This window comes from Prunus avium, chromosome 1, assembly GCF_965620075.1.
Source record: "Prunus avium chromosome 1, drPruAviu1.hap1.1, whole genome shotgun sequence".
Classification (NCBI taxonomy): domain Eukaryota; kingdom Viridiplantae; phylum Streptophyta; class Magnoliopsida; order Rosales; family Rosaceae; genus Prunus; species Prunus avium.
The window spans coordinates 60258964-60276753 of record NC_142284.1 but is presented as its reverse complement, the minus strand read 5'-3'; the positions used below and the strand labels follow the sequence as shown (position 1 = coordinate 60276753).

General features: G+C 38.0%; 2 protein-coding genes across 2 annotated transcripts; one reads left to right on the top strand and one right to left on the bottom strand.

The window, feature by feature from the left end:
- The first annotated feature begins 394 nt into the window (after positions 1–394).
- Positions 395–14165, top strand: PDR2 (phosphate deficiency response 2). The gene is made up of 22 exons (XM_021970444.2): positions 395–669; positions 816–1066; positions 1469–1561; positions 1693–1895; positions 2801–2873; positions 2975–3147; positions 3230–3401; positions 4813–4917; positions 5033–5143; positions 5237–5323; positions 5413–5595; positions 6497–6547; positions 6632–6757; positions 7715–7794; positions 8593–8701; positions 9717–9845; positions 10427–10492; positions 10691–10762; positions 11476–11627; positions 11861–11972; positions 12057–12173; positions 12678–14165. Exons 2-22 carry the CDS (start codon positions 818–820, stop codon positions 13797–13799), a joined length of 3585 nt encoding a protein of 1194 aa, XP_021826136.1. The 5' UTR covers positions 395–669; positions 816–817; the 3' UTR covers positions 13800–14165.
- A 587-nt stretch (positions 14166–14752) lies between these two features.
- On the bottom strand, positions 14753–17545 carry LOC110767035 (putative clathrin assembly protein At1g03050). The gene is made up of 2 exons (XM_021970454.2): positions 16618–17545; positions 14753–16155 (listed from the first exon to the last, which is right to left on the bottom strand). The coding sequence occupies exons 1-2, from the start codon at positions 17276–17278 to the stop codon at positions 15023–15025; spliced, it is 1794 nt and encodes a 597-aa protein (XP_021826146.2). The 5' UTR covers positions 17279–17545; the 3' UTR covers positions 14753–15022.
- Between the last annotated feature and the right edge of the window lie 245 nt (positions 17546–17790).

Genomic DNA, 17790 nt, shown 5'->3' with positions numbered 1-17790 from the left:
TTGTTTGAATAATATTATGAAAAAAATTTGTAAAAACCTATATTTTTAAATGAAAAAATATTTATTATTAGCACTAAAAGTAAGAATCTAGTACTTTAATATTTAACGGAACACTAACTCTGTTAAGGTCATTATTTTTTTGGCCAGACTCTGTTAAGGTTATTAATTTTACTAAAAACAATTATAAAATAATACACAAAAGCTGGTTCCTTCATCTTCTCTGCAGCCCACCACAGCGGCAACATCTCTGCTCCTCACCGCCCCAAGTCTCCTTTCTCTCCCTTCGAATTTTATTTGTTTTACTTTTTTTTGCATAAATATTTTATTAAAAGCTAACAGCGCTATATTTATGGTTAAGTGAGAGGACAGGTATTCGTTAAAAAAAAAAAGAAAAAAAAAAAGTGAGAGGACAGCTGTCAAGAGAATATGGAGGGTACAGGAGGGCAAAGAGAAAATGGGCATACAGGAGAATTGAACTCGGTTGGCTAACAAGGGGGGTTTAAGACGACGAAACGGAAGTAAATTAGGGCTTGCAGAGTTTGTATCCCCGTCCACCACCTGAACTTAATATGTACCGTACTCATCATCGTCCTGGATAGTTTCAAATTAGGGCTTGCACAGAGGCGTTAGGCTTGCGATCGCCGTTGAAATTGAAACGAGGAGATTCAGGTAAAGAGAAAAAAATGTTGTGATTTGGTTTCAGAAAGATTTGATATTGATTTGGAGATAATTTACATAATTTGTTCGATTATTTTGTTTTGATTTTTGATTTTGCTGAAGTGGGTTTGATTTTTGAATCTGTAATGTGGTTATAGAGATGTCGAGGTTCCATGTGGGAGGGAAGGTGGTGGATAAAGTTGATTTGTTGAGGAAGAAGAGCTTGGGGTGGCGCTTCGATGTCTGGCCTTTCTGTGTCCTCTATGCTCTGTGGCTTACTACAATTGTTCCTAGCATTGACATTGTCGACTCCGCTATTGTTTTCGGTGCCCTTGTAGCTCTTCATATTCTCGTTTGGCTTTTCACCGTTTGGTCCGTGGATTTCAAATGCTTTATTCATTATACCAAGGTATGTGTATATGTATACGTTTGATATATGCATCTGCATTTATGTATGTATATGCGTGTGTACTTTGGTACAACGATAAAGTTGCTCCATGCAAAGTGGAGGTTGCGCTTTGTGTATATATTGTATATGGTGGCGCTGTATTCTGAGGGAGGATTTGTCATGACAATGAGGACCGTATATTGGCACATAGTCTCACTCCTCAACTTCTTTGATGGGTAATAACAGAGATTCTGGCAACAAAGCATATTCTTGGTCTGAATCAGCTAGAGTCTAGAAAGATACAATCCCTTTGTAATATAATCCTAATTAGTATGCAAATACATGAATTGGACCATACATTGGCAATCCATTAAGTTTTTGTGATGATTTGTTGTTGTAATCGGTGTTCCTTTTGTTTTTAAGGTAAATGACATTCACCAGGCAGACGCATGCAAAATAACACCAGCAAAGTTTTCCGGTTCTAAAGAAATTGTATCACTCCATTTCCGTAAGCTTGTAAGTCCATTATACAGTTGGAATACTTCAACCATACTTGAGATTCAATAGATAATATTATACTACAGTTCCTGTTTATTAAGAAGTATCAATTACTAGAATGACCAAATTTTGTCTGGTGACTTTTTCAGCTTGGAGGTTCTTCATCCTCAGTGGATATCGAAGAGATTTACTTTGATTTCAGAAAGCAACGTTACATCTTTTCAAAAGAGAAGGATAACTTTTGCAAGCTTCCTTACCCTACCAAGGAAACATTCGGTTACTATTTAAAGAGTACTGGCCATGGCTCGGAACCTAAAGTTATTGCTGCTACTGAAAATTGGGGACGGAATGTGTTAGTTGCCTTTTCCCTTTTTCATTCTTAAAGATGTATTTGTTGAATTATCATTTTTGTTTTGATGTTTCTTGATTCTTCTTTTAGCAATTAAAGTATAGTTTTGGTTCCTATGGAAGCTGGATTACATTTTCTTATTTTAAATTTTAGACTGATTTACCATCTTGTTTTCTTTAAGCTGTGCCAATGAATATCAATAAATTTTTAATGCTGGACTGCCCTCCATTTAGTTGATTTTGCTTCTTTCCTAGATGAATATATTGTTGCTTTGCTTCTGCCTGGTCACTTTACACCAGTCTTCAGAATAATCTTTTGTTAATATAAAAAACTTATGAGATTCTGGCAATCCTTGCGAGTCATACAAGGAAGATGTGTTGATGATATTACTTATAAGGTAACTGGTTGTTTGCTGTTTGGCAATTTATTATTTCTTGTGTATCACTTACTTGTCCTCTGGTTGTTTAGCTCTTCATGGATTTTGCATATGCTGTGCATTGTAAGTATCCTTAGGTGCAATTCTGCATGCCTTGTTTTGTTACTTGATCGTTAATGTGTATTGTATATTCTGCATGTATTAACTATCTCTTGGTGATTTGGAACATGAAGCTACCTTTTATTATCCAGTTTGTATCAGTGGTATTTCACACAGTACTTCTGTAACTATTCTTGTTTCCTGCTCCTCTTTTTGGATGTTAGCTAACGTTAGCTTCTGTATATGATGCACCTGATAGCTACTGGGTTTTATTCTTTCCTGGTATCCTTGATTGTAAAGTCTTCTGTCTAATTAACATCTATTATTTTATATACTCCCTATTAAATTGGTTACATGCTGTACACTGAGCATGATCCAGTTAAATTATCATATTTTAACTGCTCCTTGTTGTACACGTTTCTTGGTTGTGCAGATTTGAATATCCACAACCTACGTTCCAGAAATTAATGAAAGAAAATTGCATGGAGCCCTTCTTTGTCTTCCAGGTTTTAGCTCCTTTCTCACTCTCTTTCTGTCCAATGTGAGATTTCCTTTTCTTCCGTACTCACTTTCCTTCACCGCATTCTTTTGTGCTCCCTGTATGTAGGTGTTCTGTGTGGGCCTCTGGTGTTTGGATGAATATTGGTATTATAGTTTGTTCACGCTTTTTATGCTGTTTATGTTTGAGTCAACAATGGCTAAAAGTCAGTTAAAGACTCTTACTGAGCTAAGACGTGTCAGAGTGGATAACCAGACCCTCATGGTGCATCGGTGTGGGAAGTACGTTATCTACAAGGAAATTATTTATTTGTTTGAATTTTTAAGTTGTTTATACCTTATACATGACTGCTATAACTTTTAGGTGGATAAAGCTTGCTGGAACTGATCTTTTGCCTGGGGATGTTGTTTCTATTGGGCGATCTTCTGGTCCGAATGGCGAAGATAGGGCTGTGCCAGCAGACATGCTTTTATTAGCTGGAAGTGCGATTGTCAATGAAGCCATTCTCACAGGCGAGTCTACTCCCCAGTGGAAGGTGGTCACCTCTTTTCATATTATATGTTTTAATATGCTGCTTTTGTTCAATTTTGGTTTCTTTATATATAAATGTATAAATTTATACATATATACATGCATCTCATGTGCATACATTCTTCCTGGTGATGATGTCTTGGAAAAATTGCTTTGGTCTCCTACTAACACTTTTTCCCTGTTATTTAATATCACTTTATCTTTGTCTTCACCTTCTACTTTTCCCTGGAGGCTTGATGCAGCTTCAAAATATTAATAGCTTAGCACAAATTTGAAGATTTAGAGTTGATGCAAAGTTTACGAGGGTAATCAGGGTGTGGTTTGATGAATCCTTCGTGGAACAAGAAAGGGGTTGTAATTAGGTTCAGGTGGATAAGATATAAACAAGTGGATGAGAAAATTAGAACTAAGACTGCAAATAGATGTAAAAGTAGGAGAAATTGAGAGGTAGAGGAAGCAATAAGAGGGACACTACTAGGCAGCTGTGACTCATAGTAAGCTGAAAATGAAATTTCATTCACTGTAAAAAAAAAAAAAGGTTTTAAGCTCACTGTGATCTCAAATCCAAGATCGGAGTAAATTTGGTGTGGTAAAGTCTGAAGAATTGGTGGGCTTGAACAAAATACAGTTTTGGAATAAACAGGGGCTTGTTGTCGAGAAAATCTGGTTGCAGTATATGGTTGCTTGGGTAGTTTTTTGGGGCCAGAGTTTGATAAATATGTGGAGGATTCGGGCTTTTGATAGGGCAAAGGAATGGGGTTAATTTGTGGATGCTTCCTAGTACCACGTTCTGCTCTTCTGGATGCATTCTGCTGTGTATTTGGTTTCTAGCTTTTGGTAGAAGATTTTAGTGCAGTGGACTTCTTGTGCTCTATTTCTGTATTTGCTCATTTTTTATTAATTAATGGATTTCACTTATATAAAAAAAAGTCCGGTGGTGGAAAAGAAGTCCACCATCTAAACAAAGCAAGAAAAAAACATTCTGTAACCATAACCAACCTAAAGAAAATAAACCATCAAAAGTTATTCAACAAAGTGCCTATCCTTTTTAATTGGTTGATTGTTGTGCTCTTTTTTTATTTTTTTATTTTTTCTTTCTCCCCACTCTTTCTGAGATGATATGAAAAGTAAGGTGCCTTGTAAGGTACAAGGTCTTTCTTGGATAATTGCTCATAGGGACGGGTGAATACACGATAACCGATGGTTTCCAAACTTTGTTACTTATTGGTGTATTTCATCTGGAAACGGTAGCAGAAAATGTAGATAATTTATTTCTCCATTTCCCAATTGTATTTAGATTAATGGCATAAACTTTTCTTCAAAGCAAGGTTGAGTTCATTGCTTTTGGCTTATTGTGGATTGTTATTTTCATGATATACATATTGGAGAATGATTATAGGATTATTATTTTTCAGGTATCAATCATGGGCAGAGGAATTGAGGAGAAGTTATCAGCAAGGCGAGATAAAAGCCATGTTTTATTTGGTGGGACTAAAATATTGCAGCATACTCTGGATAAGGTGGTTTATGTTCGAACATATGCTTTAACCAAGAAAAAAACCAACAAACTTCATAAAAAAATGTTTTCATAGTCTCATGGATTTTGTATTTACACTTTTCATTTTCTGGAGTCAGGGCTTTCCCTTAAAAACCCCTGATGGTGGCTGTGTGGCTGTTGTTCTGAGAACTGGGTTTGAAACGAGTCAGGGCAAACTTATGCGTACAATTTTGTTTTCTACAGAGAGGGTAATTATTTTGGCAATGAATACTCAACTCTATACACACTATGATTTTACTTCATTTATACTTTATATAATCTGTGTATACATTTTATTCTAGGTGACTGCTAACAGCTGGGAAAGTGGGCTGTTCATTTTGTTCTTGGTCATATTTGCAGTGATAGCTGCCGGTTATGTACTAAAGAAGGTAAAAATGGCTTCTTCATAGGTACTTAGGAGACTTGAGGCTTATGCTTGTGATGTTGTTTTGTGACAATCAGGACATCTTTGATGTAGGGGCTTGAGGATCCCACTAGGAGCAAGTACAAGCTTTTCCTTAGTTGTTCACTTATTATTACTTCTGTGATTCCTCCTGAGCTACCGATGGAATTATCTATAGCTGTTAATACATCTCTGATTGCTCTGGCACGCCGTGGAATATTTTGCACAGAACCTTTCCGAATTCCTTTTGCTGGAAAGGTCTGTTCTGATCGCTTTAATTACGTTGTCCTTTCTTTTTCTTTTTTCTTTTTTCTTTCATATATAGAAAGGACGTTCTTTGGATATGCCGCTTTAATCTTTTCATTTATGAGTATCAAACTTTTATTAATATAAAGATGAAAAGTACAACACAGGGGACGTGGTGTACACTGAACTATCTGATCTACAACTATAACATTAACAATTATACTAGCTGTTACAATGAATCTTTAAGAAATTAATAGTTTAGAGGACAGAAGCACTCCAATCACTAAAAGTAGCACAAAGTGAACTATCTATGAACTCTGAAGATTCCCACACCCAAAGTGATCAACCTCCTAACCCCCAGCTCCCTAAAAGATTTCCAACTACACACACCCAGAAAATTACCATCACAGTACATCTTCCCAGCACCTTGCCCGTCTTCCCTCCAAAGATTTTATAACTCTCACACAAGGGATTGCATGAAACCGGAATTTCCCAGTTCTCTTTGTTCTCTTTCTAAACAGTCTGCCCCAAGGACAGAGTAATGAGACAATGAAGCATCATTTTTATACATCTCACACCATCAAACAGGGTAGCACTGCTTTATTCACAATGACTGTATTTACCTGACGTGGAAATCCAATGCACGATTTGGCTGCTTAGGCATGCAGTGTTCTGATGTTATCTTCCATTTCAAGCAGAAAATGCGTTATAGGGATTTATAAAATGTGATAATATCTGTAGACTTGGTACTTATAAACCATTCATATTTGTTTCATGCGTGTACTTTATTTTGATTACCTTATTTTCACTGTTTTGCCGTACTGACCTAGTCGTTGCCAAATATGGTATACAACACAGTACCATTCTGTGCAAAGTATATTGATACACCATTTGTTTTCTGTTTGGCATGCAGGTTGATATATGTTGTTTTGACAAAACCGGAACACTTACATCAGACGACATGGTATTCCACCTTGATTACGGTTCTCACTAAATTGAATGGATTTATATACAGTTTATTACTTCTTTCTTCCTTTCTCTTTTCCAGGAGTTCTGTGGGGTTGTTGGGTCAACTAGTAGTACAGATATAGAACCTGACATGACCAAAGTGCCTGTGCGCGCAGCAGAGATTTTGGCTTCTTGCCATGCGTTGGTGTTTGTGGACAATAAGCTGGTATGCTAATGTTATCATGTAAACAAGCAGTCTTCTGAACTATGTTTTAGGTTGTATTCTATTTTACTTAGTTTGTGTGATACACTGTGCTTGTTGATGAAGCGAATTCTTTTAGTTCTAGATTGCATATGTTGTCAAAGATATGCCAATTGCAGTTTCTTAGTTTTATGACCATTAGATGTTTTTTCCTTTGCATTCATCTTTGAAGAACCATTAGATGCTTGCTCCTTAAAACCTGCAATAAAGAGGAGCCTCAGAGATGAAGTCCTTTTGTGGTTTGCCATTCAATGGTCAGTTAGAAAAGTTTGTGTCTTACATGTTTTTTTGTTTGATGATTCTTGGTCTGTTTTTTGATCTAGTGCATCCTTCAATTTTTCTTTATTTTTTCTTATTGAAGTTTGTGTATCTTACAAGAAAATGTTTCAATATATTTTTTTTAATTTTATAAAACAATCTTTGACTATAATGTTCTGTGCTATTCCTAGATTTTCTTATCTACTGAATCAATTGGTTTTTGATATGAATGAATTTGAGTGCTAGCCACCTAGGCTCTACGTATTTTTGTGTTGTTTGTGCTTCTGGAGTATCTATGCATAACAAATCTCGTGAATCTATTTGTTTTGGAATCTTGTCTATCCACTTTTTCAACTGTGTAATCCAATCTATTTAAGTTGCTTTTCCCACCTTTTGTATGAATTTATTACTCTTCAAAACAGCTCCTTTTTATATTTTACTGGAATATGTAACACTTTCAAATGAGTTAGAACGTAAGATCATATTAACATGTTTGTAAGAAGGTAAATGGCTACTACAGTGAGTGGAACAAGAGATACTTTGCTGAAGAGAGATTTTATCCTTACTCATGAAATGGTTCAATATGCTGTTGTGTTTTCTATCAAGACCTGGTTACAAGTGACATTAATTGTTGAGTGATGCTCCATCCACAACTGCATGTAGGTTGGTGATCCTCTCGAAAAGGCTGCACTTAAAGGAATAGATTGGACCTTTAAATCTGATGAGAAGGCTGTGCCAAAAAAGTAAGCTGCAATTATTATTATTGTTATTATTATTATTTTTTCACATATCAAAATGTCTGCGGTTATAATCACACTTCTGGACTGATTCATATATCCTTAAATACATGTAATTTCATATTTGTTTCTCAACCTTTTCTTCTCCTATTGCTTATTCATATTTTCCCTATTCGCTGGTTGCTATAAAAGTATCCTGACTCTGTTGATGTTAGATTGTTTTTGGAAGTTGTATTCAATAGGAATGACAACTTGTAAAATCTAATTAAGCAAGGGAAGCTTTAGAAAATAGTTAAGAAAAGTAAACCTTCTGAAGAACATAGATCAATGTAGAATCTTATCTTGAAAAGCCCAGGATCCATGTTGGTATGAACTGCCCTTTTTTATATCTAATTTAATTTGTCTTAAAATGTCCAGCCCAATTATGTATCCTTAAGGCTTAAGCCAGTTAGTTTCTTATGGAAAGATTGTTTTTCTCTTTTGTACAAAAATAACATTAGATAGTGCTTATCCTTAAGCCCGGTATAGTATGAGAGGTAGTTGCGAAATTAGATTTTCAAGGCTGGTCTAGGGAAAATTCACCCATAATGTGCTTTGGTATCAATTTGAAATTTAGAAATGAAAAAAATGGGCCGACATATGAGTATCTTATAAATATCAGATTTGTTAATTTATCATCATAAAGTTTGATTATTTTCACCATTCATTATTTTCTTCTGAGGCAGCAAATGCTGCTGTTTCATCTATCTTTATGAGTTACAGTGGTTTCTACTTTTTGCTTATTGTACTTCTCACCAAATGCAGGGGAACTGGTAATCCTGTGCTGATTGTTCAGAGACACCACTTTGCATCCTACTTGAAACGAATGGCAGTTGTTGTTCGCATTGAAGAGACATTTTTTTCTTTCGTGAAGGTTTGTCAGTCATTCATCACTGTGCCATGCAAACTATATTATGTGAATGCTATAAGTAGATTTGTCATTATAGAGTACTAGATTATGGTCAAGTTGCATGTTTCTGGTCCGGGACAGGGCACGATATATCTTAAATTCATCAATCTGGTTATTTCTACAATCAATTGGATGAAGGAATTTTGTCATGTTTGGTCTCCTTAGATTTTTTCCATTAGCATAGTTACCATACTGGGCCGTGAAAATAGGGACAATAATTGGTTAATGTTGTTCTGGTCCAAAAGCCACATGGTAAAGCTGGAGTGGAAAAATGAATTAGTGTTGAGCAAGTCATAGTAAAAAAATAGCTGGACATGTTTATGAAGCTTTTTTGCTATCTGACAGCTTGTTACCCTGACTAGTTCAAATCATTGGCCATCGTAAAGTAGCCTTTTGTTTTCTGAATGTGTGGCTAAGTAGAGATGACTTGATTGAGAGTGGATAACTAGGAAAGAGATGAAGGTTCGATGGTATTCGATGTCTAGGATTAAATGTTCATTTTTATGGATTGTTGTTGTGACTTGTTCAACACTTGCGATTTGAGCAAAGTAGGAGGGATTTTTTTGAAGATTGTGGAAGTGAGGCGGAAGAACTGTGGGATGGATTTGGGAGTTTACTGACTGTCCTTTTGTGTTGAATGTGAACTCGGAATGCAGTTTATTGGGCTGCTTTGGTGGTTTTGGCCTTTGGCCTTGGTATCCTGCTATGTTTGGCTGTCTGTTTGATATGTATTTTCTGGTCTTGTTTTGCTCAAGTCTCTTTTAGGTTATCCTCTGCTTCACCATTTTTTATTGTTCCCTTTTGTTGTCATTTAAAATGTTCTGTTTCCTATTTAAAGTAGCACAATCTAGAAGCTCCAATCCCTATATTTTACCTCATGTCTAAAAGGAAGCCGACATAAATGTCTTACTTCTTTGCCATAGTAATGTTCACTCCAGTTTGGTAGTCATTAAGCAATGGTTTTGTCTTTTCTCTGCAGGGTGCCCCTGAAACTATTCAGGGTAGACTAACTGAGGTACCATCATTTTATGTTGAGACTTACAAGAGATTTACACGACAAGGGTCTCGCGTTCTGGCCCTTGCCTACAAATCCCTTCCTGACATGACAGTAAGTTCTTCAGATTTATTTTTTCTCCAGAAAGTTTAGAGTTTGAAGCTATTAGTAATAACTAGTTAGTCTGTACGCCACTCTTTATTTATTTATTGTTTTCTTCTTTTGCCCAATCACACTTGTGGATTTAATGCTTTGGTCTGCCTCATAATGTCATGTTAAATTTTAAGCAAACCTCATTTTGCTTATCATATTCAGTCTATTCCAAGGCTAAGTATTTTTCTTGTACATGTTTTTTACTCTAGAGATTTAACCTTATTGATAGAATGGTTACAAATATTGAATTGTTTATGGAGTTTGACATGCATAAGGATGCCAAGTCAAACAACATGAATTAAATAAAGCACAGTTCTTTATTTTTCTTTTTTACATCATTGTTAAGTACATCTTTATAGTATTAGGGATAAGTGAAATCAACTGCAATGGAACTTCTTTTACTAAAAAAGTTTTCGGTTTATCTGAGTTTATTTTGGGCTGGGAATCATGTACTTTAACCCCTCTGTGAGAGGAAATATTGTAGGCTGTGTTTTCTAAAGTGTATATTGAAGTGCTTTTTATTATATGTTTATTGCATGAAGGTTAGTGAAGCCAGAAGCTTGGATAGGGATGTGGTGGAGAGTGGGCTTACCTTTGCTGGTTTTGCGGTAAGTGACATTCTTTTCTATTAATGCAAGTTTATTGAATTCCTTGTCCACATGAAGTTACTAGTTTTGACATTATGTTAGATTATGTATTTGTTTTTCGTCCTTTTTTTTTTATAATCTGGTGTAGATGATTAGATAAGTGTCTGGAGTAGGTTTGTGTTACTTGTTGTCACTAAATTCTCATCATTTGACTTTCAGGTTTTTAACTGTCCAATTAGGGCAGATTCAGCGGCTATTTTGTCTGAGCTAAAAGGATCCTCGCATGACTTGGTATGTGGGCATGCTTTACTTTCAGACTCCCCTGACTAACTAGTACATAATCTATCTATATTTTATATAAAGGAATAGTAACTTGTATCTTGTCCTCAACTGCCAGAGCTTGAGAAGTGTAAGTTCTAGAACCAAAAAAGAAAAAAGAAAAAAGAAAAAGATTTAAAGGTAAATCTTTGATGAGGTGGAAAGATTTAGCAAAGAATCTGTAAGATTCATGTTTGATATTATTTTTACATTTCTAGGAAGTATTCCAATGAACAGATATTGCAGAGTTATGAGATTTGATTTGTTGAATTATCAGCACTATGGAATTCTAAGTTTGATTTTGGTGTAGCTGTTCTTAAATTCTTTCAGTTGATAAATTCAAACCATGTTTTACTGTTTAACTCTGACAGAAACGGTGAAATTAAGGGCCTAGAATCATTTATGAGTCTTCCCAGTATGCTCTTTAGTTTGATTTTATCGAACCATGCATGCATATAGTGTTAAGAATATTTGACCAACTGCTTGTGTTTGGGTTGTACTGGTTCACAGCTTAGTGTTGTTCTATGTTTTTTTTTTCTCCAGTTCTTTTTGGTTTTCTGTTCTATTTCTCTGGTGTTCGGTCTTCCTTTCTGATGTAAATTTGTTCTCGTAATGAACTTTGGTGCCGCATGGGCGGATTTAAAAAAAAAAGTCTAGATACTTATCTGAAGTTTTTCTTTTGGCAGGTGATGATTACTGGTGACCAGGCTTTGACAGCTTGCCATGTTGCCAGCCAAGTTCATATTATATCAAAACCAGCATTAATTCTTGGTCCAAAAAGGGACAGTGAAGGATATGAGTGGATATCCCCTGATGAAGCTGAGGTGATTCCTTACAGGTAAAGTTTTTCTTGTTACTGGATTGACTATTTTCAATTTGGTTTTAAACTTCTGATGTTTTTCTTGGCTGGAGACCCACTAAGCTTGTTCTGGACATGGATGTTGCTCTCCTTTTTGGTTTTCATTTTTGTCTTGTGATTGCTTTTCCTTGTTGGTCTGTCTATTTGCTAATTCACCTGCGTATTTCGTCTTCCTTCTTTGTTCTGACTGGACTTTATGAAATTGATTTCAGTGAAAACGAGGTGGAAGCTTTGTCAGAGAGTCATGATCTTTGTATTGGAGGTGACTGCTTTGAAATGTTGCAACAAACCTCTGCTGTTATACAAGTCATTCCATATGTTAAGGTGCTTATTCGAAACTGTTGATTGTGAAACTTGTCTTTGATAGTGGCTTTATCTTGTCATTGCTGACCTGAGTCATCTTATTAGGTTTATGCTAGAGTTGCTCCTGAGCAGAAGGAACTGATCTTGACCACTTTCAAAACAGTGGGGAGGATAACATTGATGTGTGGAGATGGAACCAATGATGTTGGAGCTTTGAAGCAGGTAATTTGTTTTGTGAAGATATTCAATTATTGGTTGAGTTGTTTTTTCTTTTCAAGAGTTCTCATCAGACAACCCGTGTTAAATAATAGTTCCTCAGTATAAGTATTAGAAACCGGCGTTTGACATAATGGCTATTAGTAGTGATAGCTCTAATCCAACAGCTCTAAACCTTATAGTCCCCTTGGGGGTTATCCTTTGTATCAACACCGCAGCTGTAGAGCTGTCATCAAGTTTAAAGTTAGTTATCAAGGCTTTAAACTAAAGAAGAATAATTTAAAATTGTGTGTGTGGCAATTTTTCTCACTCCCATTGTGCACCACAGACATATAGGTTCTGCAGATTTCAGAAAATGTGTCTCACTTTTTACCCTAATAAATTTTGAGATACTTTCAATTTGGATATTTTATTCTCTTTTCATGCATTTAATATAAGAAAGTGAAGTAAGCATTGCGTGTACAATTTTTCCAAATTAAATTCTTTTGATATATGTTTCTCCCCTGTCAGGCCCATGTGGGAGTTGCTCTATTGAATGCGGTGCCTCCAACTCTGAGTGGAAAGTCGCCCAATGAAACATCTAAAGACGAGAGTGGAAAGACTATGCGGACAAAGAAGCCCAAGCCTGCATTGGATGCTGCGGGTAAATCTACTGGTATAAATGGAGAAGTCTCTTCAAAAGGAAAGGCCATCGCAACCGCTAGCCACTCGGCTAGTAACCAGAACGTGTCAGCTGCCGAGTTGAAACGGCAGAAGCTAGTCTCATTACAAAAGAAACTAATGGATGAGCTGAATGAAGAGGGGGATGGTCGCTCAGCTCCAGTTGTAAGGCTTGGAGATGCCTCCATGGCATCACCATTCACAGCAAAGCATGCATCCGTTGCTCCCACCACTGACATAATTCGTCAAGGTCGCAGTACTCTGGTGACTACCCTCCAGATGTTTAAAATACTAGGCCTTAACTGTCTCGCCACGGCATATGTGTTGAGTGTTATGTATTTGGATGGTGTAAAGTTGGGCGATGTGCAGGCTACAATCAGTGGTGTATTTACAGCTGCCTTTTTCCTATTTATCTCACATGCGCGCCCTCTTCCAACCCTTTCAGCTGAGAGGCCTCATCCACATGTCTTTTGCTCCTACGTGTTTCTTTCTCTGTTAGGGCAGTTTGCAATCCACTTGTTTTTCTTGATTTCTTCTGTGAACGAGGCTGAGAGATACATGCCTGATGAGTGCATCGAACCAGACTCTGATTTTCATCCGAACCTTGTTAACACAGTTTCATACATGGTCAGCATGATGCTCCAGGTGGCCACCTTTGCTGTGAACTACATGGGGCATCCCTTCAATCAGAGCATCTCCGAAAACAAGCCATTCTTGTATGCCATCGTGGCTGCTGCTGGTTTCTTCACAGTTATCACATCTGATCTATTCAGGGACTTGAATGACTGGCTTAGGTTGGTGCCCTTGCCAGTGGGACTGAGGGATAAGCTACTGCTATGGGCCCTTCTTATGTTTTTGACCTGCTACTCATGGGAGAAGCTTTTACGGTGGGCTTTCCCAGGTAAAGTCCCAGCCTGGAAGAAGCGCCAACGGCTTGCTGCAACTAGTCTTGAAAAGAAGAAAAATGTTTGAGTGAATATATGCTTGATGTCCAGAAAAATTAACTGCATTTGGCATTTTTGGCAAATGGCCATGCAGAGTTACATATAGCAGAATATGGATTTTCTTTTTCTAAATATGCCACAGCTCTCATTACAGTATGAGGTTTCATCCCTCTGTATTAGGGAATATTTATTAAACGATCAGTTATTCTATTTCTAGGAGCATTATTTTTGGGACATGTGCCTTATAAGCATCTGTATTCATAATCATAATTAGTTTCTTTTACAAATTGTCTGACCCCTTCAAATCCCTTGTATTTGAAATTACATGTCAAAAAATGGAAATCTTGGCCCCAATTCGAAATGATGTTTATGCTGATTAACCTTTCTCATTGTATGTTCATCCAACAAATTTTGTTTCATTTATGTTCCAGTTGGTGGTTGCTTGGTTTTGAATGTTGGTCTAAAATTTCATGAAATATTGATATTAAAACAGGACAGGGGCGGTTTGTTTGAATCTCATTATTTGCTCAGATAGCTTCGTTTTTGTTAACCTATTACACAATGATTCAAGTTGGACTATTTAATTTCCGTTGTGGAATTCATAATGTCAACATATTTTGGTGACCTTGATCTTTGCTCGCCAGGACGGTAAGATCATAAGCAAGAGCAACCCTTTTGATGATATTGAAATGAGTACAGGTGGACTATCAACTGCATTTGGAACTCGTAGGTAGGGTTTCAAAGATAAGCGTATGAGAATTCTTGGGTCGCAAGAAGCATGCTGATTCAGGGCCTTTGTGCATGGACAATACTTTGCAAGTGTCCAACCGATTTGTCAACACAGGTGGTTGGCAAGTTTTCCCCTTCTCCGGTTGCCTTCATATGTCTGCCTATACTTGTGTTTTGTATACATGTGTATTGGGGACCGATGTGAGTGCAGAAAACAATCATTCTAGTTTGCAAGGATAGCTTTCAAAACGATGGTTGCCAAGAGGGCCATCTATATGCATATGCATATAAATATAAATGTAGACCATTTACTACCTTTTCATACTTTGATGATACATGGATTACCTTAATCCTTTGCATATTTCAATTACCCTTTGCCCTACCAGCATAAAATGCTACCAAACTGAACCTCACCTAAATAAGAGGAAAAAACAATATGTCCAAATTCACATGGAGGTTGGTTAAACCCTAATTAATGACCATTAACAACTCAACCAATGTGTTAATTAAGTTAAGTCATCGTCAGTAGGTGTGTGTGTAACCTCCCATGTTGATGTTGTGAGGATTATGTTGTAGCTTTGTCAATCCAAGCTGCCCTTGCATCCCATCTCTTGCATACTGCTGCCACATGAACTGTTCTTCTACCAACAGCTTCTGCTTCTTCTCCAGGTCCGACATTTGCACGTAAGATGGGGGCGGCACCACCAACGAGGCAGCAAACGGGTCCACGTGTACGTTTGATTTACTAGACTCATGGTGATCTGATGATGATGGTGGTGCAGGTAATGCTAGCATTGCAGGCCGTCCTGCTGACCCCAATGCAACACTACTCGCACTCCCACTCACTCCAGATCCTGGGCCAGCCATCGCCGCTGATAACTCAGCTTGCTGGTACATTCCATCCAACAACAAAACGTCAAAGCCGCCTCCGAGGGACGCCTTCTGATGGGACAAGTGGCTGGCCGACTGGACCAACGCCGTCTCCCAATCAGCTTCATCAGCAAAGGCTTCCCATGCTGGAGGGCGTGTTTTTGCCTCTGCACTAGCGCCATTGAACAAAGCCAACGCCAATTTGTCAGCGTGCTCTTCGCTCGACACAGCGTCCTCTCCCAAGTTCAACAGGTCCCCTTCTTCTTGTTGCGGTTTCTTAGTTTCTTCTTCCTTTACCGGCTCTATTTCCTTGCTATTGCTTTCCTCAACAAAACTTTCAGGTGGTGGCAAGGCCCTCATGGCATTCATATCTTCTTCTTCTTCTTCTTCGTCCCGATTAGTTTCTTGATCTATCTCCTCAATCTTCTGTTGCTCCAGCAGCAGCACCTTGACCGACTTCCTGCCCTGCGCCAAGGCCGACTTGTCGCGTATGTACTCCTCCATCACCTCCAGTTTCTTGGGTGTAATCTTCTCAACCTCGGGGTACTCTGAGGAGCGAGCAATGCCAATGGTTTTGCACCAGCCGTAGAATGTGTCCAGCTCATCAAACTGCTTTCCGATGCGACAGAATATCTCGAACACCTTGGCACAGTCGTGGATCTCCAGCTCCATGAAGCGATCGATTAAGACGCCCATTATTTCTGTTATGTCATAATATATCTGGAAGCTTTCTTTCACTATTGGGAACAGAGCCACTATTACTACCCTGTTGGTCTTTGCTTCACCTGTTGTACGTACGTTCCAATTTGGATGCACATAAGAACAACAAAAATGTTAAAGAGTAATGCTCTCGGAAACAAGAAAAGAAGAGAGTAATTATAGAATAGAGTGATTGATTGGTATCGAGTATTAATCTACAGTACCTAATATTTGATGCCTTGTCAATATTTTATTGACATTACCTCTAATATCAAAAGACTATTGACAAAATATCAACAATGTACCAAGTACCAAAAATTGACTTACAATATTAATGTATTCCCTTCTAGACAAACTATGTATTTAATTGATAATATGATGTGGCAGATGATTTTCTTATAGAAATGATGTTGTCTCCTTAACATTATTGATTTGATTCAACAGATAATGCACGAGCGCAGCCATGCATGCATGGATGAAACGTTTGAATGCAGGTGCGTGCGTTATGGATATGGTAAATGGTAAATGGTAAATGGATTGGATGAAACCTGTTGGGCGACATGCTAAGAAGCGCTCAAGGAGCTGCTGCACATGCTGCATCCTAGAAAAAAGCTTCTCAGCTTTCATCTCATGCACAGGCGTAGCTCTGGGACATGACTGCTGGTTAACATAATTATGGGGCGGCTCCTGAGGATCCTCTTCTTCATCGATTCCGAAGGCGCTACGTTTCCCGCGCCGGCTTTGCATTCGGAACTCAAGCCGTTCGTCTAGATACAAGGCGTACGTGCGCACAAACGCAGAGTAGTCCCACGAATTGGACGTGGAAGCGTCCCGAAAATCGGACATGTTGAGGAAGCGAGTGCCGCGCCTTGTGGAGAAAAATATTTCCTGTTCATAAGCCGGGTCGCCCTCAGACAGCAGCCGTTGGACCAACATTAAGGTTTTGAGGGCAACGATCCAGTTCTTGGTCTTGTTGAGGCGCCTGGAGATGGTGTTGACGCAGGCGCTGATGTAGGCGCGCGAGTAGCATGTCAAGCTCAAAATCTCTCGTATGTATTTCTCCTCTGTCGGGTACTCTTCGTGCCTCGATGCTTTCACAATGGCCACGTCTAGGTCCGCCAGAGATGTGCTGCTACCAACTTTAGCTAGGCCTATACTCGTCTGGTCCTTCACCGCCCCCAAGGCTCTTCTAAACTTGCTCGAAGTCATGATTGACACCCAGCAGCAGCAAATGTTGGAATTAAAAGGGACCGCCTTAATAAAAATTTATTGTAACTTCACCTTTGTTTGTGATGTTAAGATGGAGGAAAACAAAGAAAGATTTGATAGTAAGAAAAGAAAAGAAGAGAAGAAAGACAGCTTCGCCTTTTTGCTTCTCTTCTCCTCTTTTTTTCGTTTTTTTTTTTTTTGTGTTTTTGTGTTTTTGTTTTCTTTGTTCTGCTCCTCTGCGATCCCTATTTCCTTCCTTGTTGCTGTAAACCTAAGGGTTTACACCTTTGAATGCAACCATGCGTTAGCGCGGCATTGTAGCCAAAAAATGTGCAAATTCGATGGGAGCAATGGAGCCACGTGTCACATGATGATTGCCTGTCTCAGGAATTCTTGTAATGCAGAAATTAACCCTTTGTTTTTTCTTTTTGTTGGGGGTTGGTCTCGGGAATTCTTAGCTTGTCTGTTTCTCATCACCCTTTGACCATTTCAACGCCGTTGGGGCCACGAAA

Excerpts from the sequence above, each read along its gene's own strand:
- PDR2 (XM_021970444.2), top strand. The coding sequence starts at position 818 with ATGTCGAGGTTCCATGTGGGAGGGAAGGTGGTGGATAAAGTTGATTTG. Across the intron at positions 1,562-1,692 it reads CACTCCATTTCCGTAAGCTT|CTTGGAGGTTCTTCATCCTC; the intron begins GTAAGTCCATTA and ends TGACTTTTTCAG. Across the intron at positions 7,795-8,592 it reads GAGAAGGCTGTGCCAAAAAA|GGGAACTGGTAATCCTGTGC; the intron begins GTAAGCTGCAAT and ends CACCAAATGCAG.
- LOC110767035 (XM_021970454.2), bottom strand. The coding sequence starts at position 17,278 with ATGACTTCGAGCAAGTTTAGAAGAGCCTTGGGGGCGGTGAAGGACCAG. Across the intron at positions 16,156-16,617 it reads CTTAGCATGTCGCCCAACAG|GTGAAGCAAAGACCAACAGG; the intron begins GTTTCATCCAAT and ends TACGTACAACAG.